Raw genomic sequence first — 26,416 nt, 5'->3', positions numbered from 1 at the left:
TAGAGGCAGGCACAAGTGAGAGTAGTGGGAAGTGGCAGGTGACACTTAGGTCAACTCAAGTGAATGAAGTTTCTGTATTAGATGCTGGCCCTTGGACCTATGAAAAGAGATGTACCTGTAACATGGCCGATATTCTCAGTAGCAGTGCAATGCCTAGGTACGCAGCCATGCAAATATGCAAAAGAGACTGCTGAGTGACAAGACTCAAATCTGTGCTAAGTGCAGCTGCCATGGAAAGGAGGAGGTTTGGGTGAGAGCAAGTGTGAGTGGATGCGTGAAAGTAGGTTTATCCGTGAATGTGCTGGGAGGAAAAAGAAGACCTGCCTGAGGGAGGTGACAGGACCTGATAAAGGTACTATTTGCAAAGGGGCAGGTATGGAGGAAGAAGAGAGGGGTTGTGGAAAAACAGTATAAGATGCCAAGTTACTATAGGCTTAGGCTGACGGAGAGAGGGAAGGGGAGATTACCAAATGGCCTATAGCCATTGGAAAGAGCCTTTTGGTATTTGTGAAAGAGCAGGTCCCGACATTCAACCTTTATCTATTTCTGAGTTTGCTATCTCCCTCTTCCCTGGTCTCTCCTCTCTTCCTTTTCTGGTGTCTTTGTCACTGTCTTGCATGTCACCTGTCGTCTGAACCTGCTGAGTTTTGATTCATGACCATGTAAACATTCTCCCTTGAAAAGGACACAAATCGCATTGGTATTGCAAAGCCATATGGGGGTTGGGCCACTGGCTTTCCAGACATCTAGATGCATATAAGTGAGCTATCGAGGTTAAGGATAGATGTCACTCACAATGCAGTTCCCTATGTGAGCACCAAAAGTTTGTAAAAGGCCATTGACACTTGTGCTGTGTTAGCCCTAGAGTCCTATTCATTGATTGCTCTTCTACAGGAGACTTACTGGATTGATTTCCTTGCCAGTGTTTGCTCTTGTCAGTGAGTTTGACGTGCCAGGTATGAGGTCTATATTGTCATGATGAATGCCGACATAACTCTATGATCTCACAAAGACATTTTTTTTTGTATTTAAAGTAGCAATTTTATTTGAGCTAAAATTATTTACAAAAACCCAAAGACATACTTCATGAAACTGGTACAAACTATTTTTTCCTGCCATTGGCTTTTGCTCCAAAGATCACAGTTGAAAAATACTGTATAAAATAAAAATAGGATTGGATTCAGAAAAGTATCCTACTGTTCTAATATCCAACTGGTAGTATTTACAGAAATATTTACAATGGAAAAAAGGTTACCTTAAAACTTTAGTTAATTTGCAAGTCATCCTCAAGTACCCTAAAATGAGAGTTCTCTGAGGGTTAAAAACACAGAAATGCACTGCAGTTGGTAAGGTGAGATCTTCCTCACAACCCACCCCACCAAAACCTGCATCTCTATCAGCATATTTTTTTTCTAAACCCTTCTGTTCTAGGTGATGAGGGAGAAGAAATCCTCCTTCTGTTTATGATTTATTGGTTTTATCATGGGAGACAGCTATTCTTTTGGCTACATGATCAAAGATACTTGCAAGTCCAGCAACTTTGATACAAGGGTGGAGACAGTTCTCTGGGCAGCTCAGGATGGAGACAGTTTTCTGGGCAACTTAGGGGAAAATCCCACCCTGAAGTCAGTTGAGGAAGGAAGAGATCTCCCATCCTAGAAGCAAAAGCAATATTTAGCTCCATTGTTGATAAGATGTCTGACTTTCTCAGAATTCAGGGAAGTTTCAGTGTGTTTAGATTAACTTCTCCCAAGGCTAAAATACGTCAACAAGCAATCAAGAGTCTCGGTCTGGCAAAGTGAGACTTCTCTTTATGAGACATTGGAGAGAGTGTGGTAGCCCTTGGAACATGGTGCTTTCCAGTGTTGCTGGGGTACAGACTTTTAATGTTATGACTTCTAGGGAAATTGAATGAAAACTAATAATACATAGAGTATGTTTCTGTGGTATGTGTATGCACGGAGGTAGACATGTATGTTTGCATATGTGTATACATGTGTGTAGAGGCCCGAGGTTGATGGCCCGAGCTCTGCATCTTATTCATTGAGGCAGTTTCCCATTAAACCCAGAGCTTCCCCAAACAGTGCGTACAGCTGCTTCTGTCCTCTGAGCACTAGAATTACAGGTGAGCTGAGCCACCACGCTCACTTGGCATTCACATGGGTTCTACAGATCTAAACTGGGGTCCTCACACTTCATAGCAAGCCCTCTATCCACTGAGTTGTCCTCTCAGTCCCAGCTAATATATATTTAAAGTATAAATTATAGAAGTGATGCGTTCAGTGTTTACCAAATGTAGAGTTATCTTGGGCTTTTGAGCTACCCATGCAGCATTGCCAAGCCACTCCTGATGCCTGCTGTCTTCAGCAGTGCATGGGACTCAGACAAGATCCACTTCCAAGGCCTTATTATGTCCATTTGACAAGGTGATGCTGGCATTATTAGTTATGAAGGGAGAGAGCAGACGGTGGTTCATCTCCTACTTGCTCCCTTTCCAAAAGTCCACTTTTTTCTTATGTGATCTTCAGCCGAATGAGAGGTTAGAAGGCATGTCTTTTTCAGAGGATCTTGAGACATTAACACCCACAGCTTTCCTCATTTGCATCGGGAACCAACAGTTTGTGGTAAGGGAGATAGAACCACTGTGTGACATGCTTGGTTTCATGTGAGTGCCACAAGCAAAACCCCAGGACGGTTCAGCTTGGCACTCCCCTTTGGGAGTTTTCTTTCAGCAGCCTTCACCTGAGAGCCTTGCATTTTTTCTGGTATCCAGGCACCCCCTTTACAGGTCTTTCTCATGATACAGGGCATTTGAAGTAGACTTTACTTACTCACAAGCATTGAGCAGTTCATCTAAATGTGAATTTGCCTCCCCAGAGAGAAATGGGGGAAGATATTATGCAGTGTAACAGGGGGGCCATGCGAGAAGGCCAACTGTTACCTATCCTAGGCTCATTTGAAAAAGGAAAAGGATGATCACTTTTATTCAGCTTTCTCCATGAGAGAGAATGTGGCTAACAGTGCTGGCAGACAAGAGGTCATGTCATGACTTCATGTGTAGAGCCTGTCTGCATGGGTCAGTGATGCTGCCGGTGGAGATTGCAAACAGCCATGTTTTCTTAATCCAACATCTTCATTATCTGGCCCAGGAGCGGCTGCACTCAGGAATTTAAGAGCTCAGCAAATGATGCTATGGGAGGATTTTCCAGCTAAAAGGATGTTATGATGGCGGGTTTTGATTGCCATCAAGGATCTGGAATTTCAGAGGAGACAAGCTTCTGGGCACGTTATTTAGATTACATAAGTCTTCGGATATGCCTGTGAGGGGTTGTCTAAGTGAAGTGGGAGAGGCCACACGAAAGGCAGCTTCCTTGGACTAGGATCCTGGGTTGCGTCAAAAGGAAGAAGCTAGCTTACACAAGCCCTCACTGCTCTCTGTTTCCTAGTGACTTCAATGCAGTAGGACTAGCCTGCTCAGGTGCTGCCACCAGGACTTAGCCTCCATGATTACTGTTCCCTTGACCTGTGAGGCAAAGTAAGCCTTTCTGCCCCTCTGTTCCTCTTGTAACTAAAACAGACGGTGAACACTCAAACAAGTATCTAGTGAAGGGAATCCCATTTCCTGTGATTGGTAACAGTGTGATCTCCAAGCCAGGACCTCGAGGTTCAAGTGTTTTGTCCAGAGACAGGGAGGCACAACAAGTAATCTGGTTCCTTCTAGCTGGGAAGTCCAAAGGAAAGTGTTCTTAACACTACTTAATGCTGTCTTTTCCCCCTCTCTCATTGTTTTTCTCCTTAATTTGCACTTCCAATTTTCAGTGGCTGTAATGTGCTAACGGGCTTCCCTCCCACTAAAACCCATGTGTGAGAGTGAGAATGTTCTCCTTGAGAAAAGGCAGCATCAGGGGTTTGCTTCTGACTGGGGGGTTTATGAGGTAGGTGTGATGAAACCTCCTCCACAGAGCTTCAGTGGGGCCAGCATCCTTTCCGCTAACTGTGGCAGGAGAGGGAGACACTCTGCCACTCTAAAGAGTAAAGAGGTAACTGTTGCAGTCTACTTGGAAATCAAGACAGGTTTCAGAACAGAGTTTATGTCCAGAGCCTACCTGTTCTGTTTGGTGTCAAACTCGTTAGGACAAAAACAATTCAAGTTCATCTTTCTTGGGCCGACGATTGTTCACTCCCATTGTAGTGGATGGGAGAATGCCTCAAGAAGGAAGGGATGGAAAGGGGTAGTTAGGTCTTGGTGCTAGGGTGTATGACCAGGCCCATCAATGGCCAGCATCAGTACGGTGTCTCTGGATAAGGATTTAGAGAGGAGGATAGAAGGAGGAAGAGGAAGAAGAGGAGGAAGAAGAAGAGAAGGAGGGAGAAGAGGAGGATAAGAAAGAGGAAGAAAAGGAGGAGGCAGACATAAATAAACAGGGTGAGGCCCAGGAACTCACATCATATTTTAATCAGGGATACCACAGGTGGCCTAGCATCAGGGATTTGCAGAGCATTACATGCAAGAATAAAACTCAGGAAGACTGAGCAAAACAATGGTACTCCTCATGCAACTGTTGCTCAAATGAACATGGGTAGGACATTATTTCCTACAGAATGGGCAACTTGATAGTGGCTAGGCCATTGAAGACCATGACTCCTTCTCTGGAAGCCAACAATTAGCAGCCAAGAGCTCTTCAGAAAGACATGGGAAGTCTAGTGCTCTCTTAGGACACCTCCCTCCCTCAATGTTCCAACTAGGATTCCATGCCTTTCCCCTGTAGCAAGGTGATTTCTATAGAGGTATAAAAGAGAGGATAGACCTGTAGGGGAATCATGACCATGTTTTGAGAATTAAATTTAACAGCTAAACTCTACTTATTAAGATTCATCAGCCTGCAAGCTTTCTCAAGTCATGATGACTTCATGGTCTAAGTGAAAATTTGTATTCCTTTGGAAAATTAAATTAGCATATTCGAGGCAGTTGAAAATTATCTTTGACTGGTAGATGTTATTTCTATAGCATTCTCTGCCTAAGAAAACAGCATCTTTGAGATGTAAGTTTGACAGCTAAGAGTATGAACCCAAGGCATTCATGGTCTCAGGAACTTCTGTGGGTGTTTTATTTTAATCCCCAGAAAATCTCTGTGAGGTGATCCAGTGCTAAATTAAGCCGTGTACTTCACAAATGAGGAATCTGGAGATTGAGGAGTCCCAGTTAGGAGTGAGCTATAGATCCAGCTAGTTGCCAACTACAAGATCTCTGTGACCTTGAACTTGTCCTATGTACCCTGAAGGTCAGTGGCATAAACCAGCTTGGACAGAGCTATGCTTTTTACTTGGTAGCATTAGGATCATAGTGCTGTAAGAGATCTGTCTGGGGCACCAGAGTGTGAATCAGCAGCCCTACTTTCCATCAAGAATAAAATGGGTCAATAAAAGAGGTTGCTTATTGGATACTGCTACTCGGAATTAGAAGCTAAGTAGAATTCTTGGGTTTAAAACTCCTCATCTCTAGACAGTCAGAGCAATAAAAGTTATCAGGGTTGATGGTGGCAGAAGCTGTTTGAAGTCCTTTACATTTCTTAACCTGCTATCAACCCCAGGAGGAAGGCACTGTTATTTCTTTAACTTTTGAGATGAGGAACTGAAGGCCCAGAATGATGTAGGCACACAGCTACAAAGGACAAAGCTGGAGCTGCCCAGGTTCTCGGCAAATCTGAAGTATTTGTTCCTATAATGCAAAACAGGACTCAAGGAGGGGTGGGGTGAGGACAAATGAAACTGGGTGTTGAGCTGCCCTCTGTGGGTGTGCCCATGAAAGACGTGATGCCATTCATGTTTTCAAACAGGGAGACACCATCTGTGAATATGTTGAGTTGGGCCGTACAGAAGGTCAGTGAAGGCATTCTTCCTGTGGGTTCCTCTTTAGAAGAACTGGGCTGGCTGCTTCTTACATAAGCACCTCCCAGGTCCTCTGAGGAATGTCCAAGTCTTCCTGTAACCTTGGCTTTCTGTTCTTAACTCTGACTCTTGAGGTATGAATATTCTGTGCCTTTTGTACAGTTTGCAAATTATCCAGTATTTCAAGATGGCAGTGGATCATTTTACTCGAATTTATGTTGTAACGGTATAAATGTGGAAGCAGGACCTACCAAAGGGGACTTATAGTCTTTCTAAGGAGGAAATAATGCAAGTCATGGTATCAAGTGCCTACTAAGGACAGGCCAAGTTCCCTGGGGAGGACTTTTGATCCCAGCAGTCTGAGTTTCTACTGGTTGTCTCCATGTGGCCTCATTCCTCTGGCCTCAGCTCAGCAGAGCGGTTGCTGCTTTTAATGGAGCAGTGGTCAGGATATGCTTTCGCCACATTATTCTATTCATAGTGTTTTTGCAAACCTTCCTCCCTTCCACTCACCTGCTCATTTTCAAAACTCAGCTCAGCTTTTGCTCCCACCAACGAGCTTCTTGCCGTCATCTTCCCAATCTATAATACTAACTGCTCTATTTTATGTCTTCTTACTGTATCCTGAATAACTCTAGTGTATACTACGGAGAACATTATGTGACCCACAAAACTAGTGGTTTAACACTTGATATGCACCAAACACTTTATGGTGTTATGCCATGATTCTTGCAATTACCCTTGAAGAAGGATCTATACCATGTGCATGGATATAGATGAAACAAAATGCAATGAGACACAGCAACTTCCCTAAGTTCAATGGCCAGTGTTTCCATTTATTAAACCAAGGCTATGGAAATCAGAGAGACCTTACTGGAGCTAGAGATCAAACTGTACCAACAGTCAAGAATGCATCCATCTCTGTCCTTCAAGTCTGGCAGAGGGTGGAGAGAGAGACTGAGGGGTTACTGCCAATTCAGAAGACAGCATGGCCCCACTCCATAGGCAGGCAGAAAGCACTGTGTTCCCTTTTTGTATCTTCCATACCTATAGGCAATGGACAACAGTTTTGATAAATATGAACAAATGGATTTTTGTTTTAATGTTTTGAGACAAGGTGTTGCCATGTGGTATAGGCTGGCCTCAGACTCTTGACTTCTCTGCCTCAGCTTGCCCAGTTACTACTGTTCTGTGGGTGTCCTCCGCTTGAGAGTTTGGTGATCTTATGGGCTATGGAAGTTAGGGCAGACTTCACTGGGGAGTCAGACTCATGTTGAGTCTGACAGAAGATGTGGGTAGAAGGCTGGATGTGCATGGAAGGAAACTGTCGGAAGTTCCCGGAATGATTACCTGGACCACAGAACTGTTTCTTTGCCTTCTGTAATGCTTTGTTTGCTCTGCAAATTCCCACGTCAGGGTTTTTCCTACTCAGTCAGTGTCAGGAAACATAAGGCTTGGCCATTACTTTTGATAGCTCTGCCCACTTCCACCGTGGATCTCACACTTCCAGACTCAGGTTGGACCACGGTGGTTGCTTGTATCATTGTTGGATAGGAATCACCAGGGTCTCAGGCTCACCCAGTGGGTTTCCTCTGCAGGTGAACATGTTCGTTGAAGGCTTCCATGATGCCATCCTCCTCTACGTTCTGGCTTTGCATGAAGTGCTCAGAGCTGGCTACAGCAAGAAGGATGGGGGGAAAATCATCCAGCAGACTTGGAACAGGACATTTGAAGGTAGGGATTCGGTTTCCATGGTTGCAGCACAGCAGCCAAATAAGGTGCTGCTCCTGTGAGCCCTATCTGCTGGAACTAAGGCCCTTTCTAGAGTCTTTCTTTCTCCATTTAAAACATTTGTCTCATCTATATTACATCCCAACCACAGTTTCCTCCTCCTTTCCTCTCAGTTTCTCTCCCCACCTCCCTTCTTCCTCCAATCCACTCCTCCTCCATTTCCCTTCTGAAAAGGGCAGGCCTCTCAGGGATATCAACACGGCGTACTAAGTTGCACTAAGACTAGGCACCTCCCCTCATGTTTAAGGCTGCACAAGGCAACCTAGCAGGACAAAAAGGATACCAAAAGCATGCAAAAGAGTCATAGACTCTTACATAGTCCACAGCTCCCAGTCTTACTGTTAGGAGTCCTAAAGATGACCAAGCTACATCAGAGACTTCATCCAGCGACTGGTGCAGAGACCCACAGCCAAACATTAGGAGGAGCTCGGAGAATCCTGTGGAAGAGGGGGAGGAAGGCTTGAAGGTGGCTGAGGGGTCAGTGACACCATAAGAAAACCCACAGAATCAACTGACCTGGGTTCACAGGGACCCAAAAGAGACTGAACCAACAGTCAGGGAGCCTGTGTGAATTTGACCTGGGCCCTCTATATATGCTACAGTTGTGTTGCTTTCTCCATTTTAAAAGTAAGGATAAGTCAGTTCAAGTCACAGTCTTGTGAAAATAAGGTCAAATAATGCAATGCATGTAGACACGCTTTGAGCAAATTTTACTGCAATAAAGATGGTCCTGTTGCTGCTTATTTAAATAACAAGTACACTATGGTGTGTGTGTGTGTGTGTGTGTGTGTGTGTGTGTGTGTGTGTGTGTGTGAAAGCTCATGTCAGGTTTTATTTTGTTCTTCAACTTAGTTTTTGAGGCAATTTTGTATTGAATCAAGAGGTCACCGTTTGTCTAGACTGATTGGGCAGCAAGCCCCCGAGACCTGCCTGATTCTGCCTCTGTCAACACCAGGATGACAGCTATGAACTGTACATGGGACAAGAGTGAACTCAGGTCCTCACGCCTGCATAGTAAGCACTTTACCCATAGAACCATCTACCTAGCCCCGTGTACTTAAAAATCACGTAAGTGAGTACATAAGTGTTATTCACTACAGAAACACGATTGTGGAAGATGTGCAGTCCGGCTTAGAAGAGTGTTAACGTGGGTGTGGGCTCCTGTGATCAGACCGTTGGTTTTAGTGGAATGCGGAAGAAGTCATTTCCAACCTGGTGCTGAGAGCTGCGGCAGGTCCAGGCCCTCGGCTTTTACTTTACTTTCAAGACAGTGAATATTAGTTCCTGCTTTAAAAAAGCAAAACAGAAAAGCATAAGAATAACCGCAACAAAAAGGACACCATCTCATCATTCCAACAACCTAGGTTGACATTTAAAAATGAGATCATGCTTGGCTAGGAAATTTAAATAGAACACAAATGTATAAAATGGAAAGTGAAAGCTTTGCTTCCCACCCCTGTCTCCCTTCCCAGTGCAATCGTTATAACAGCCCTTTCCTAGATGACTCCGGAGGAGTGCTATGCTTTCTGGTAGCATCGTTATACGCCCCATAGAACTTTTATCCAGCGGGTCTCACTGTCAACACCACTTTTCACTGTAGTTTTATTTATATTACACTCTTATTTTTTTTGTATGTCAAAAAAATTCATACAGGCACTCACAGATCTAATACATTTTAAAATGAGAGATGTGGTTCTGCCTTATGGTTATATAATAATTTCCGTAATTCTTTTTGTTTATTTGTTTTGAGCCAGGGTCTTACTATATAGTCCTAGCTGACCTGGAACTTGCTTATATGGAGCGAATTGGCCTTAAGCATGAGACATTCCTCCTGCTTCTGTTTCCAGAGCACATGGATTACAGATGACCCCAGACCCAGCTCTAATCTCTCTCTGACTGGATACCTCAGTTGTTACAGGTCTTGCCATTCTGCTATATGGTGGCATAGGATCTTACATCCTCGCTGAAGTTTTGTGTGACTATTTTTCACAGAGAACATTCCTAATGTGAAGGATTTTTAGATTTCAATGTATGTTGGTGTTTTATAAAGTACAGTGACTATTGCCAAACTTACTTTTCTTTTGATCGGCTTCATTGATTCATTTACTACCAAAATGGCTTCTTTTTTAAATTAAAAAAAATTGAGGTTATAATTACATTTCTCCTTTTTTATTTCTCCCTCCAAACCCTCATGTATACCCTCCTGTTCTTCACATTCATGCCTCCTTATATTCACTAGTTATTATATATATATATATATATATATTCCTAAATACAACCTGTTCAGGGTTGACTATTTGCCAAACATCTTACAGAAAATTCTGCTAATCTATATTTTTGTTAATAGTGTATATAAGACTTACCTCACTAACGCTCCAAACTGGCCTGAGCTGGTTCCAAGGGCAGGCAGCAACTACATGTTCATTCACCCAATCTATTCAACAGGCATCTACGATGTAGCAGGCACTGTTCAAGGAACAGGAGACGAAGCACTGATGATGTAAAGATGGTGCCCACAATCACTTTCTCTCATGTGCAAATGTGTGTGTGTGGGAAAAGGCAATAAACACATAGCCCCTTCCCAGCGCTCTAAAATAAGATAGAGTAGGGAGATATAGAAAGGGGTGGTGTGGGATGCCGGTTTAGAGTAGCCAAGGAAAGGTCTGTGAACATGGCAGCAGAGTGAGACCCCAGGGCAATGGGAGACGTCATTTTGTTTAGGACACTGTGCTGCAGAGGGAGCATCAGTTTCATTGTGGTCTGAGTGTATGTGGTAGGAGGTTGTCAACTGAGGAGCTGGGAGGTCTACGTGACTCATGTCTGAATATATGGGACGGTGTGGTAGGACCCAGTGTTCAAGAAGCAATGGGACCAGACCCATGGACCCGGAAATCCTGCTGAAATAGAAAGTCTCTTAGTCTCTAGGGAGATGGTATGCCTTGTGACTGCTCTGTGGCACATAACCTGTAGTTCGCTGGTGAGCATCTTCTGAGAACCATTAACACAGAGTGCAGACTCGGGAAACAGGAAGCCGAAGGGGCCATTCTTTCATTCCCCATTTTCTCTGGAAGAGGCTGAAAAGTAAGTTAACGGAAAAGCATCTATAGTTCTGCACTGTGCCAGCTCATCCTGTGAGTCCTTTAGTGGGCTGGAGTCTGCTTATACTTACTCGTGAAACTTCTCATTGAGAAGCGAAAAGTTTCAGTGACAAGAACAAAGCCAAGGGTACATTTGAGAGAGGAGTACAGGGTGGTCCCCTCTATGTTCTATGTTGTCAGCTCATCCACAGAGATTAAAGGGAAGGAGTGGAGCTCCAGATAGGGTTGTCTGGGTAGTAGCTATGGTAGCTACTGCTAACTTTCTATGGTATTTTCAGTGAATACCATGTTTAACTCTAGACAAGAGTGGCAGCTTTCATTTTTCAGACAAGTAGTTGCTTGGGGTGAGTAAGCTCCCTGGATGAATTTGCTTTGCCTCTTCCTGCTTCAGCTGAGGGGCAGGAATCAAATCGGGTAATTCAGGGAGCATATTAGGACAAACAAGTTTCCCAGAAGTTGCGCACAATACACCAAGAACCTGGTGTATGGGGACACAACCTTGGTCAGGCACATCCCATTCTTAGCTATTACTCACTGCATGGTGCGGTCATTTGTTCTTGGTCTTCTGACAGCGGGATAGGAGCCAGAGGTGGGGATGCTGAAAGGCACCAGTGAAGGAGGTTGTTGAGAGGAGGGCAGGTGCCCACAATGGCTGGGATACAGTTTTGTTTAAAGCCAAGACATGCGCTAAATTTTCTCTTAACGCCATCTTGATGGTTCCATTTTAGGGCCAAGTCTACACAGTCAGTATGCACCAAGAGTATAAATAATTGCACAGTTGAGTCTAAAACTATAACCTTATGTGCCCAAAAGGTAAAGATTAATGCCAAGGTAAGTTTGTATTTGAATGGATTGGAGTCTATTTTATTTGCTAAAAAATAGTGCATTTGAAGGTAGTCCCTCAAAGAACTCTAGGGTAGATGTGTGAAGAAAAACTCAAACCTTCCTAACGTTAAAAACAATTTTAATTTTGGTGGTTGCTGTAAGTGACCATTAAGTTGTTGGGAGAAAAAAATTACCTTGGATGTTATTTGACAAAATTGGATTTTATTGCCATGAAACCTATGATCAACTCTGAAGACCTTCAATAAATGGTCCAAGAAGAAGCCGTATTTCCTCTGGGTGAGAGGTCAGGGGGACAAAGTAAACAGGACTGTGGCATAGAACACAAGCTCCACTCTAGGCAAACAGAAACTGGGGTAGAGAGAGTCACTGCTGATACATAGGAAAATTCTGTGCCCAGCCTGACAACTTCACCTTCTGCTCGATACTCTCAGGTGAAGTCTCACTTTGCAAAGCAGCCACCCCAAGAGTTCTCACCCTATTTCCTGGCAGAATTGCAATAACTTAGAGATGTAATGAGGTCTTGGATTACTAGGGCCACTTCACCTTATAAAATACGCTGCAAAACACTCAGCAGGACACACCTTCCCTAACACCTCTGAACAGATGACAAGTGATTTCGGACAGCCACAATATTTGGAGAAGAAACTCCCTATCTATCTATCTATCTATCTATCTATCTATCTATCTATCTATCTATCTATCTATCTACCTACATATATTCATATGTACACATGTATGTACAAACTAAATGTATATAATTTGAAGTTTTATATGCCCCCAAAGATACACAATATGATAATAGGTCTATCTTTTGTAACCTGCTTGCATGAAGAAGACAAAAAATGTAGACGAATGGCACCTCCATTCTGTTTCCAGCAAAGCAAGCCAAAGTCCGGAAAAATCAGTGGACCTTCAAACCACAGCCCAAAGGACAGTAAACCCAAAAGACTGCCTCTCCAAACCACACAAGAGGATGGAACTTTCCCCTGGGATACTTCTCAGCAGACACTCTTTCTACTGGGGCAGTCATTACTTCTGGAGAGAACCAAATTCATTGAAGCACCAATTAAGAACAATATGGAATTCTCCCACAAAGAAAACGAATGGCTTTTGTTTAATAAGAACATGGCCGATACACACATCCTACTACTTAGTGAAGGAAGACAAAGTAACAGACTATTTATTATCAGCCATTGTTCTCTAGTGGCCTTTTGGGGATTGGCCACTGTGAGTACCCATCATTGCTGATCAGGGTGGGTGGGTCCTCTGTGTTCTGGATGATCTGCTCCAGCTTCATATCTCACTGGCTCTGACTATAAACCCACACGTCCTTCATTAGAAACCTCACAGTTCTTTGGTTCTTTTCTTGCCTCGGGGTCTTTGTAAACCAAACCAGATCAGTCACTTAGACTTCTTGATAGTGATTTGAATCACAGGTTTCTTCCTGTGTACTTTCCAGGGACTTTTATAATTTTTACTCTTTTACTGAAGTCCATCTTGATGTGCTGAGTCGTCCAGAGTGATTGAGGATGGCCAAGTGCTTTCTGTGATATTGAAAGCACAGTAGTGATACCAGTAACTTTAAAATATCACCCTTCATTCCCAGATCTCAAGTTCAAAATCCCCAAATCAAGTGTCCGATGGAAACTTCCTTACAATGGATGTTTGTTCCATGCAAAACAGTTATTTAAAATATCACATTAAGATTACCTTCTGGCTATGTGTGCAAGTGTATACGAAGTTTTATTGTGTTTAGACTTGTGTCCTACCTGCAAGGTGTATGCATATTCAAACAACTGAAAACATCTGAAATCTGCAACACTTCTGGCCCAAGTACTTCAGCTGTAGGATACCCAACCTGTAGGAGTAATAGCAGTAGGGGAACTGGAAGAAGAAAACAGCTGGCTTCGCTTAGGTATTTGTTGGACATGCCTCGAGTGTTTTATCTCATGCAAATATCTCCACATCCTCTTGGTGGGAACATGATCCTGTTTATGTCAGTTGTAGAGAGGCTAAGGGGATCAATACCTTATTTTATTTGTGTGTGTGTATGTGTGTGTGTGTGTGTGTGTGTGTGTGTGTGTGTGTGTGTATGCGTGTGTCTGTCTATACATGTGCTACAGTATGGATGTAGAAGTTACTTTGCTCCTTCTACCATGTGGGTCCCAGAGATCAAACCTCTGTCCAGTCTGGTGGCAAGCACCTTAACCCCGTTCACTGGCCCCTCCTTCACTGGACTTTAGTGCTCTGTCTAGGACCCTCCTTCAGCAAAGAATCCATCTGCTCTAACTTAACCTCTGTGGCAATGTTAACTCAGCCCCCAGGAATCTTTCAGATAATGTTAAAATAACCAATAAATGAACACACATTAGGCAATGCTCTTTAAACATTGGCTCCAGAGACTCAGCAACCAGGCCTCCAGCTTCCCTGGGTGTTGATGCAACCTGTATGAAAAACGCTCACTGAATCCTAGGCCCGACTGATTTTCTTTATAAGAGTTATCCAATAAGTCACATCAACCTATGTGTGATAAGACATCTTTACTTCTCTGCTACTTCTTAGGGAATAAAAAAATCAAAACTCTAGAATGAACACGTTGCTTCAGGACTGGCCTTAATTCATTTAAAAAAAAAGTATTCCCCAAAGATCATTTATTTCTTTTTCTTTTCTTTTCTAAATGGAGAAATGTTAAGAATTTAGGAATGCAGACACAGATGAAATTACAATGTCTTTCCAAATGCCAACAAAAATGCTCCCAGTCTGATGTGATTCCCTGTGGCATGAATTTGTTTTTAAAAAAATCCCATTAATTCATTTTCTTGGCAGGCAGAGGCTCCCTAAGAATCTAACTCAGAGTTCTTTACCTCTTCTGTAGGTATCGCCGGGCAGGTGTCCATAGATGCTAATGGGGATCGGTATGGAGACTTCTCTGTGGTTGCCATGACTGATACAGAAGCAGGTACCCAGGAGGTGAGAGAAGGTTCTGCTTTGTTGAGTCTCACAAGTGGGGACTCCGAGAGTGCATTTGTCCTGGTGTCCAAAGCACACTTCAAATAAGAATGAGTCTTTCCATGGATGAAAGCTCACTGTTGGTTGAGGGCTCAGACAGAAGGCAGGACATGGTGCCATGTGTGTTCTTGGTAGAGAAACCCTACTTCTCAATGGTCAAGAGTCTCTCCTCAGTACTGTGTAATAAGGACATCCGTCGACAGAGGAAGTGCAACTTAACATGCCTCTTACATTTCTGGATTTCTTTTTCTAGTGTTGTTACAGATTTTCAGGTGTTACTATTTCAAAAGATGGTGGAGTCTCAGGACAGAGAAGTCTGTCATGTAAGGAAGACAAGCCTCTGATGGTCACTGGGGGCAGGGGCTTTAACATGGGAAATGTAGTATTTTCCTCACTGATCTTCTGACATTGTTAGAGCCATACAAAATGAAATCTAGAAAAGTAACACATGACCTCTAATGGACAAAGAAATAGAGAAAGAAATAAGTATTAAATAAATATTCAGTATTTCTACTGAAAATGTACTTTTCAGCAGATAACGAAGTGTGCCCTGTTTCCTTGGGAGGTCATCACTCTTGTTGCCTTTGTGGACACAGACATGCGGGACTTGCTGTTTTCCTCTCTGTAGGGGTAGTCTAGCCTTTGGTGATGGAACAGGAGTCCTCTCACTATGTTCACTGAATGACTTCATATCCCACCCCACCCCTTTCCCCAAGTTCTGGGTCTCATCTGCAGTCCAGCTTCCCTCTCTGGAGAAGGTGGGAAGTGATAACCCATCTCATCTCATTGTGAGGTTGCAGTACACTGGGTTTGCTCAGCACATAGCAGTAACAGTCCTATTTCAGGAAGACCTAGGATTGTTTTGACCATGACCAGATATAGCCTATGAGGGCCTGGTATGACTCAGTCAGGAGGGAGGAGAAATCTCACAGACCACCCAGGAGACTGTGGGCGAGAAGGCACTGCCAGTTCAGCTTGCGTGACTGATCTACTAGTCATGTAACTGGAGCTTGACTCTACAATTACGTCGTGAATGAGGGGTGATTTTCCAGGGGTCTAAGGTGACAGCTGAAACAGTCCAACCTGATAATGGCAGAGCATAAGAAGTGACTTTATCAGAGATGAATGCAACCTCTAAAGAGGCAGTGACCGAAGGAGGGTCAGAGAGTTCCTTAGTGACACTCTAAATTTGTAAAAATTGCATTTATTTATGTATTTATGTATCTATGTATCTATTTGTGTCTCTCTCTCTCTCCCTCCCTCCCTCCCTCTCTCTCTCTCTCTCTCTCTCTCTCTCTCTCTCTCTCTCTCTCTCTCTCTCTCTGTGTGTGTGTGTGTGTGTAGATCAGACAACAATTTGTAGGAGTCAGTTATCTTATTCCAACATGTGGGTCCTGGGGATCAAATTTAGGTCCTAAGACTTGGTGACAAAGGCTCCTAAGTTACCTTGTTGTCACTCTAAATATATATGTGTGTATAGATATGTATCTATCTATCTATCAATCTATCAATCAATCAATCAATCTATCTATCTACATACAATTTAACTGAAGAATGTGGGCTGTGTACCTGTTACATACTTAACTTGAGTATGTATGTAGTAGCATTGATTCTGTCTCATTTTCTAAGGAAAACGGGCCTAAAACATGGCTGACGGTGTGAACTGCCTATGGCAGAAGGCCAGACAAGGTCCTATGGGATGAGGAAGGGGAAAACATGTAAATTTGTAGATTATTGTTTCATAGGGAAATGAAAAATCTACCCTTCCCACTTTGCAGTACCAACTGATGAATACCGAGGGCCAGCATTGGTAGGCTGTGACCTCCAGATGGACCTCAGGTGGCACTGTCTGTTGTGTCCACACCTTTCTAAGCCTCCAAGACTTGGATTTCTTCCATGCCAGGAGGAGTCACTGAGGCAGTCACAGTGTGCACAGTAGGGGAACACTTCTCCCATTTCTTGCTTTTCTGAAGCTCTTGCTGTCAATTCCTGAAGGTGGTGATGTGCAGACACAGCCTGTGTAGATCAGGCCCTGTGCTTTGGAGCATGCCTGCAAGACTGTGCACTTTGTGCCTCCTTTGGGAACAGGTACCTTTGGTCTTACCTTTTGTCCATCTGACTTTTGTCTTTCTGTAGGTCATTGGTGATTACTTTGGAAAAGAAGGCCGGTTCAAAATGCGATCCAATGTCAAATATCCTTGGGGCTCTTTGAAATTGAGAATAGATGAAACCAGAATTGTGGAGCACACCAACAGCTCTCCTTGCAAATCATGTAAGTTCAGAGACTTAATTTACTGTCCTTCTCCAGTTCCAGGATCATGTGAGTCTGGAACATGTTTCTCTCAGGAACTCATGTTCTGAAAGCACCCATGCATTTTTCTGATACCTTCAAACCCATGGAAACAATTTACAAATGGCTGACCCTCCTCTATTATTAAAACCTTCCATATTTCTTTCCTTTATTCTTTACTTCCAAATGGTAGGATATTCTGCCTGGATTTATATCTCACAATACATTCTCTTAGTTATTAGAGGTTTCCACTTTTAGGAAAAATAGAAATGTTATTAGCTGTCACTTGTTCAACTCTTGTAAGAAATTTCATTATTGGTTTCAAAGTTCACAGTTGACCTCCAAATCTTTAGGACAGGACAGAATGCTCTTAAATGCTTGACAACTTCCAAAGTGGCAAATAAGTATTGAACACACACACACACACACACACACACACACACACACACACACACACACACACACACTCCCACCAAATTATTCATATTCTGGGTGCAGATAGAGAGGCAAGTTTTTTTTTTTTTTGAATAGCACAGCAAAAGGGACGGTTTAGGAGGTGATTGTCTTTGAGGGGCTTTGTAATTATGAATAAGAACAAATGATGTCAATCTTTCAGGCCAGTTAGTGATTTTAGGTGAATATATGAATGGCCATTATGTCTCAGGACCATCTTTGAATGGTGGGAATTTTTATCCATGTGATAATTATGAGAAAGAATTAAGGAGAAAGCGTGTTGACTATATAATTGCTAGGTCTGGATCCCACATCTCACTTTCCTTCTTGCCAATTTGGGGACCCTAGTAGACTCCCTACAACCTGCCAACTCTCACATTTCCCACATGTAAAGGGAATTTACCCAGCTGTCACCCGAGGAGCCAAGGAGTCCATGCACTGCAAGCTTATTCTAAACTCTGAAAGGAAAATAGCTGTTGACTTTTTGGGAACTGAGATCCTACTGAGAAGGATTTAAGGTTTACATTTTCACAAAGCTATATAGGACATTTGGGATGGAACTCTGGCTCTGGTGAGAGAACATCTGAAAACAGAATACTGACCCAGTGCAATTTCCCCCGGACTTTTGAAGTGTCACCATTGAAGTGTCACTGTCACCCACCTGAGGGAGACAAGTGCAGGCCATCGCCTCTGTCCATTCATGCATCTTCGACTTTAAACTCAAAACCAGGATGGTTATGTCTGAGATCTTCAGTTTGCAGCTTTCATCAAGTGCATCTTGAGCCTGTCTCTTTCTCCATCTTTTATTCTCTTTATCTATCTTTTCTCCCATCCCCTTTGTTCCCTCCATTCTCCTTCCCTGTCATAGATCTTGCTATGTGGTTCAGGCTGGCTTCAAACTTGAGAGCCTCTGCCTCATCTTCCCAAGTGCTAGGCTGACTGGTGTTTGTCCCGGGTCCAGTTTTGAACTTGTTCTGACCTTGGTCTGTTCACTCTCACGCCACAGTGCGTTTATTTAGTATTTTCTGAAAACCTTTTCTCAGAACATTAGACATACATATTTTACATTATATATTTCATATAATATATAAATATTATATATAAATCATGTACAATATGTTACAATATATATTATACATATATCGCAAAGAGGAAAATTAGTTTCAAATGGGAGATGAGCAAAAATCAAAAGTACTTTTACTCATTTCTCAAAATGAGCTCTGATTATTGATGTTTCTTTTCAAGCAGGTGGCCTAGAAGAATCAGCAGTGACAGGAATTGTTGTGGGGGCCCTACTAGGTGCTGGTTTGCTAATGGCCTTCTACTTTTTCAGGTAGGGACTGTTTATGGAGTTAAAATTCACTCTGCCCCTTTATGCCTTTGTCTCCTGTCTTTGTATAACGCTCCGTGTGATTGGCCCACACCCTTCTTTTAAACAAGAAGGATGATGGTTAAATTACTAAAGCGGTTCTTTGGCTCCATCTTGGGTTTGGCAGGCAGTGAGTTTTGGATTCCTATGGCACTTGCTAGAAAGTGGTTGGGATCCCTGGATCATTGATCTATTTTTGAGAGTCCCTTCGACCTATCAAATACAATCACAAGGAGGAGATCTGGACAAAGAATGAACTTCCTATTCTCAGGCTTCCTTTGATTTAGAACAAGTTCCCTTGAAAAGAGCTCCCGGTGGTCTGTGATCCCTGCAGTGTGTCCTGTATTTGGAGAAGTCACATTCGTAGCTGTTGTTGTGTCTTAACGTCAAGGCTCATAAACTTACAATGTACACATGTGTGCAAGATTTCAGTCCTTTGCTGCAGTGACAGTGGCCCATCCTGTTGTCATCTTCGGTAGTTGAATTCATGGGTCGTTATAAATCGTCATGGTTTATTTGTAATGTTTCTTCATTTTTGCATGGAGATGTATGTCCGAGTGTATGTAGCTCTTTGTGGGAACAATCGAGTTCCTGTCCCTTTAGTCACAGTACACTTAGTCTGATCTTTATCTGGGGTCATATCCTGGGAGTCAAGCTGAGATTCTGGGGCAGAATAGATAAGGCTCCTAGGAAGAAGGGGAAGGCTTGTCCTCTGGCATTTCAGAAAGCATGCCAATTTTCCTCCCTGAATAAGGACATGATGCCTTGGGGGCACACTACTTTAATCTCCAACCAGGGTTTCATATTGTGTCACTAGTCATTTATCAAACCTAACCCAGATGTCCCTGGAGGGCACTCTTTGTAAGAGGAACCATAGTATTTTATAGTCAAGTGAGGTTTTATTATTACATTTGTTTTGCCTTTACCCAGGAAGAAATACAGAATAACCATTGAGAGGCGAAATCACCAAGAAGAAAGCAACATTGGGAAACATCGAGAGCTGCGGGAAGATTCCATCAGATCACATTTTTCGGTGGCTTAAAAGAAATGCCCCCCTTGCTTTGTCTGCTTGAGATTCCTTAAAGAGATAGTTGAAGGACAGACATCAATGGAACAGAAAGGGTGTTCTTGGAGAATTCATTCTTTTAAGCAGTAGTCATTTCATTTTAAATTTTCTTTAGAAGCTCAGGAATGATTATTAATCACTATCTGCCTTCTGGTCTTTCATCTCATGGCAAACAGATATAATTATATAACGTAATCCTGTTAAGTGTTCTGGCTGTTGGAGGGGCATCGGAGTAGATTTATGTCTCGAAAGTCTGGAGTCTCCATATCTTGATTGCTTTGGGGGTATTTCACACAAGGTTATAAAAATGTGGTTTTTCCAAAATGAAATGTTTTGTAGCTAGAATAAAACAATTTTTACAAGTAGAATATTCTTGGAAAGAATTTAACACCCAATAAGAGGACAAAGGAATGAGAGAAATCTCAAGGCTGGGAATGCATGCCCCTCTCTCTGGAGTTGGGGAACAGGTTTGTGGTTGCCGAGGGCTTCGTCCAACGTCCACATTCAGGTCTGACTTCATATCTCAAGAAAGGATCCTCCCTGTCTCTTTTAGTGTCTCATCAAAGCTACTCTGGAAATCTGTAAATACTAGTGAGTTAGGTGGATTTATATAAAAAAATCAGTCTAAAATGTTTCTTTTATGATGTAAAAAAAAGCCCTACTTCATACTAACATTTTATTTTTAAGTATTTTAATCTTATATTTTGGTATTAGAAATGTGTCTATTTTTTCATTTTGAAGATTAAATTTCACTTATATTTTAAGAGCATGGAGGAGGCGTGTGACAAATCTGTGGTGAGGGAGGACTGGTTCTCTTTTTCTCTGCTGTTCTCTTTCTTGGCTGTGGCTAATACTAACCTCGCTGCTCTGACTGAAGATGGGGAGAAGTCTGTTGAGCTTACAGTATCTGAAGCATTAGATTGATGTTAAGCTGTTGTTCATTTTCGACCGCTTTAAAATGTATGTTATTGGAGGGCTACATCCCTTCTGAACTATGGTCGAATGATGCACTTCAAAACCAGTAGACTTCAGCAGAATCTATAAAGAAACACAACCCCTTTCCCTCCAGAACAAGCAGACAGTGAGAATTCGACAGCAAGATACAGTGATGATACATTTTAAAAAACTGCACACAATTTATCAAAATCTGAGGTGATGATTTTGATTAAAAAAGAGAACGTTGGTAGGTGCTGTGTCCCTTTAACCTCATAGAGTTTTACAGCCACCACAAATCACCCATAGCTTGGACAGTGATCTAGGACAGACAAGGGCAGCATGGCCAGGACTGAGAGCCAACCTTTGCTGGGTATCGGCTTTGCGCTCGGTTCTGTGTGCGGAGGTTTAAATTTGGGTTCCTAGTTTATCATTCGAGGAGGGAACAAGGGGACAGTCTTGTAATTACGCTTCTCTTGGTAACATTTTTGAGCATCTGAAACCCAGTTTGAAGGGGAGGAATTAAGTAACTCCTTGGATATCCGTTCAGGTTAACTGTAGAGAAAGTCAGGCAAGCGCAGCAAGCTCTGAAAGCTAGCTCCCCGGGGAAGGAGTGTGTCACACCTCATTCTCGGTTAAGTCAAAGTGAATGACCTGCCTCTGTGAGGGGTGCATTTCTTTATGGCTCAGGAAATGGGATGCAAACCTCATGATAAAATGAATTAGCTCTTGAACCATGGAAGGAGGTACATTGTGGTTCTGCACGTGGGATATTGAGGGAAAAAAATGCTGACTTCCAAAAGAGCAGAAAAAGTAGGCCAGAAAGGTAAACTTCAAAAATGCTAATCTAGGAGGAGAGCTTGTGGAGCACAACTCAGGAAGGCTGCGGCTGATGGTCAGAGACGCACCTAATGGAGACAGATGAGCGGACTGCAACCACCCCAGTCCTTAGAGCCAGAGGGCTGTTTGTTTCTCTCTTTTTCAACGACGTTTTCCCCTGTGTTTCAGAGATACTCATTTTCTGATGTTTATTTTTTTTGAACCTGTGTGTTAATTACAGGAGGGTGGTGGTGGGGAAAGTTCTCTACCTGGCTATATTCCTTGGGTGTAGATATTTCTAGTCCTTTCTTGAGTTTATATGGTGACCCATTAATGGCAGTGTTGTTACTACAAGTATCTTTTATTTTTGCTCTAGCTAGAGGAATTGTTCTAAGGTTAGTAGCATAGTCCCAGATTAGATGTTAAAGATGAGAAGGAAGCTAGCCTTTAAAAAAAAAAAGGCAGGGTTAATCATGAGGTCCCTGGAGTCCTTTCTTACAATGTTAAAGCAATTCTAGTATTATTAAGGTTGATTGCTCATTTACATGTCTGCTGTATGGTTTGTCTTTCTTGAATGTCTTTACATGACTAGGCAAAGTGGCACATGTCTTCAATCCCAGTACTTGGGAGGTGGAAGCAGGGGAATATCTATGAGTTCAGGGCCAGACTGGATTCCAGAGTGAGTTTCAGGTCAGCTGTAGTTGCACAGTTAGTCCTTGTCTCGGAAAAATAAGTCTTCATATGAGTTTCTAAAATGAAGTTCTGAAAACACCACTAAGTTGGGAAACCTTCGCTGAGGCTGTAGATGTTTGTTCCGTGATGGCCCTGGGTTAAGCACTCTTGGTATTGTATTGTAGAACTCAAATTCCTCACTGCAAAGCAACTACTTTGACAATTATTCATAATCTGTCAGTAGTCAATGTTATATAATAAACAAAATGGAACTTTAGTTCTTAAGCCATTCTATAATTTTTTACTCTTAAGTCCAATGATCAAGGTTTCAAAGGGTGAGTATTTTATTAGCATTTTTCATATTTGGTCAAATATAAGTTCATATGCACGCTAAAATAAGCATATACTTGTGGTGATGGAAATAAACACGAATTTTACAGCCAATGTTATTGTCTTAGATTTGAGAGAGAAGCTGAACTCAGAAATAGAACTTTCTGGGTAGAGTCATATCTATTCCCAGCACAGAGGTTTCACATGGACTCCGTCAACATGCATTGTTTTGAGGAGCCATCTGCGTGTCTTTTCCTGAACCACGGACAGAACTCCACATGTCTTGAAATGGTTGTTTACATTTCAGAACTCATGGAGGAGAGGGGAATCCTATGGAATGAGAGCAGATGCCCCACCCCCACTTCCTCTTTCTCTTGAAGAAAAAGCTTTTGGAATGACAAGTCACTTCCCCCTGCTTACAGGCACCCTGCCCCTTTGCTGAAGGCACATCTGCCTGTGTCCCTAACTTGCCTCTTTTCCTCTGGTTGGGACTGATTGGAGGAGTCTAAGACAGGCAGTGGGAAGTGAAAAGGGAGGCCTTGTATATCTCGGACAGACACAGAGCGGGTTCAGAAGCTGTTTCCAGTGGAGCCATTGCTTCTTGAAGCAGAGTTACTTGGGCAGGTTCTTTTAGATGTGTATGCGTGCGCGCATGCATGCATATTTAAGAAAAAGAGACCGAAGGAACAGTGTTCATAAATTGGAAAATACTAGGGCCTAAGTTTCTTGAGACACAAAGAACTCAGATCCCTAGTGGGTGCAACTATGAAGGTAAATGCCTATTGACATTTGGCTCTAAACCTACATGGCATGTTTTATTTGTTACACCCCATGGTTCAGGACTTCAGAAGACAGCTGCTAATGAGCTGAATTTCTTAGTCAGTGGGAAAAAATGGAAACTGTCTAGAAACACAGGATGCTTTAGGGGCAGCATAGAAGTAGGGAGAATGAGCCAGCCCCACTGGAGGGTTCCATCTCTGAAGTTGGTCTTTAGAATGGAAGAATAAGGAACAGTTTAGACCTTCTTCAATAGCCAGTCTCCACAAGAAGTGCTGGACATGCCTGAGAGAAGAACCAGGAGCTTATGCCTCCGAGGTGACAGGGGAGGTGACAGGGAGAAGAAGTTTGAAGCGGACACAGGCTCTACTGTTCTTCCCGGAGTCCCACCTGCCATCCATCGCATTTCTATGGAGGTGTCAGCAGCTTTCCCATGCAGGTCGGAACTTGTGAGGAGGCCTCCGCACTTACTCAGAGACACAGACAAAACAGCACCACTGTGAGGAGGTAGCTGACAGTATCTTGGCCATGCATGCTCTCAGACAGTTCACATCTGTGATTTTCATGTAAACCAGGGAGCTGGACTTTGTTCTCAGCCTACGGGTTTTTCAGACGTCTCCCGCAGGCCTATGGGATGAACAGAATCCTCAAAAGGCACTGAATTGGAGGTTGTTCAAATCTCTCATTAACCACTAATGTTCATTCATCCCAAACTCAGAGCATTCTGAGCCAGCAGATGCAGGCATTTCTGTTTTAAGTCACTTCAAACATAATTGAAAGGATTTCACTGAGAGCAGACTCTCAGAGGTAAAAATAAATATGTCACAAAAACTCTTTGGTATATGAGGTATCCTATGATTCCTGGTGGAAAGATTTGAACAAGTAGACTTTCGAGTTAATAAAACATGTTCCATTTCTTTGATTCATATTTAAAGACATAAATTTATATGCACAGGGATAAAGAGTCCATTTGCCAAGTGTGAATCATAACAGGCCACCAAGTTCATTTTTATTTTCTAGAACAAAAGTGTCACTTATTATTGGGTAGAGAAAGAGTTATTTCTGCAGAGAAAGAAGAAAACGTGGATTTTGACATGGACCATCTTATCCATTATTCAATGCCTGTGCCTGAACATGTTCAGTGTGGTGTAGCCTATAAGTCAGCAAGGAAGTGCCCTCGAACTGTAGAGAATCAGAGCTTTGTTCCCTGGGCAGAGCTCAAACACCAGGGGGTCATGAGCTAGGCACTGCAGGTCAGCCCCACAGCCTGTGTCTTTTGAGCCATTTTGTTCATGGATAATTTAAATATAGGACCACCAAACAATAAAAACTTACCATGAATCTGGCAGAAAACTCAAGGCCACACTAGCTACATATAGTTTACTATTCTGATGTAAGTAGAACTATCTGCATATAATGTGATTTAATTTATTGTTGTTCTGTGTAGAAAGCAAGGATTAATGATTGTGGATATAACCCTGTTTTGTATAATATATTTGATTTCTGGTGCAAAATTGGTCATTTAAGCAATCTACTTCATTTGGTGTTTGGATATAAATGTGTATGTGTTCTTGTAAAGGTTCATATTCAGCAAGAATATCACATAGCTAAGTATAACAATATGTTCTCATTAAAAGTATAAGTTACAGAAACAGTTTCCTGTCTATAATTCTATAATATATACTGCATATTTTCAAGTTTTCTGAGGATTTTTTATTCCCTTGGATAAGCCAAAGCGAAAGATCAATTGTTGGGGATGATGTATTAAAACGTTTGAATGAAATGTTGAGTCCATGAAGGACTCAAGAATTTTTGCCCCACAAAGGAAATGTACAGAGATAGTAATGTGTCATTGGGATGAGTGCCAAACCCTGAAGAATGGAGAATACTCCCCCTACTTTGTACCTGGGCATCTTTTTCCCTCATTAATCTATTTATTCACTTTACATCCCCATCACCGCCTCCCCACCAGTCTCCGCTTCACACAATCCCTCCCCTCACCCCTCCCTCCCCTTCTCCTCTGAGAGGGTAGAGGAGCCCCTGGGTATCCCCCACCCTGGCACATCAAATCCCTGCAGGGCTAGGCACATCGTCTCCTACTGGGGTCAGACAAGGCAGCTAGGTTAGGGGAATGAACCTGGGTACCTTGAGACATTGCATGCTCCCGATGATGTCATTGATTCATGTCATTGTGTTCCTCACCCACAGTCCAGAGAACTTCCGTCCTGTTTCCCAAAGAGCTCTCAGCAAGAATACCACATGGAGTGATCAGCCTTCCGCATCTCTAGCTTCATCTGGGCTAAAAGAGGCCATCTCACTGTCTCAAAAGTCACCCATTCTTATGTCCGAGAAACATATAGTGATTGGCGTGCCTGGAGCACTGTCCCCTTGGTCCTGATGCCACAGTCAGGGGGTCCTTGAATGAGGCCACAGGTGTCACATGCACTGGGATCCTGTTTGAGGTGATGCTGTAGCAGGATGTTGATTGGAGTGGGGCAGCATGGGAAGGTGTGGTAGGGGTAAGGGCAAGCCTGGAGATGACCTCTAGGAAAAGGTATTCATTCTTGCTACTTTCCCATCCATCTCTAGGGCCATGGATTCTTTGATTCTTTCCCTATAGCCCTACAGCTCAGTACCCTCAAAACATGATATTCAGCCAGCAACTTTTGACAGGCCAAGGATGCCTTATTGGGATAATGGACCTATGTTTTACCAAGGATTCCCAAAGAGACCTAAATACCACTGATTTAGGGATGTGATCCAGCCGTAAAGCATAAATATCTATGTTGATTTAAGTAGCAACTATTAATGTCAAAGGTACCAATGGCCTCATACCTTTAAAAAGGAGCTTCTTCTGAAACCATCTACTCAGGTCAAAATAGAGCCAAGGAAAAGAATTCCTTTTGCAGGCTTGGTGTAACCCTCACAATCACCAGAGGCAGAAGTTCCCAAGGCACAGAGAGGAGGAAGACCAGAAGTGGGTGTGAGCGAAGGCCTGTGTACTACACACTTTGTGGCAGTAAATGCTGTTTGCTTCTGGGTCACTTGCATCCTTTCTGTTTCATAGCTCGGCT

The 26,416-nt window shown here is 42.8% G+C and overlaps 1 protein-coding gene across 3 annotated transcripts in view; it reads left to right on the top strand.

Moving 5' to 3' along the window:
• The window catches only part of Npr3 (natriuretic peptide receptor 3), a 67,941-nt gene extending 42,947 nt beyond the window's left edge, over positions 1 to 24,994 (top strand). For 2 of the 3 annotated variants that reach the window (XM_039101782.2, XM_006232045.5), the window contains exons 4-8: positions 7,488 to 7,623; positions 14,500 to 14,594; positions 16,770 to 16,905; positions 18,622 to 18,709; positions 19,676 to 24,994. In XM_039101782.2, the coding sequence (XP_038957710.1) occupies positions 7,488 to 7,623; positions 14,500 to 14,594; positions 16,770 to 16,905; positions 18,622 to 18,709; positions 19,676 to 19,787 (567 nt within the window). In that variant the 3' untranslated portion in view covers positions 19,788 to 24,994. 3 annotated transcript variants of the gene reach the window in all.
• Positions 24,995 to 26,416: the final 1,422 nt, after the last annotated feature.

Source organism: Rattus norvegicus, chromosome 2 (assembly GCF_036323735.1).
Source record: "Rattus norvegicus strain BN/NHsdMcwi chromosome 2, GRCr8, whole genome shotgun sequence".
In the NCBI taxonomy this organism is placed as follows: domain Eukaryota; kingdom Metazoa; phylum Chordata; class Mammalia; order Rodentia; family Muridae; genus Rattus; species Rattus norvegicus.
The sequence above is the reverse complement of the archived record's forward strand: the minus strand, read 5'-3'. Positions and strand labels throughout refer to the sequence as shown.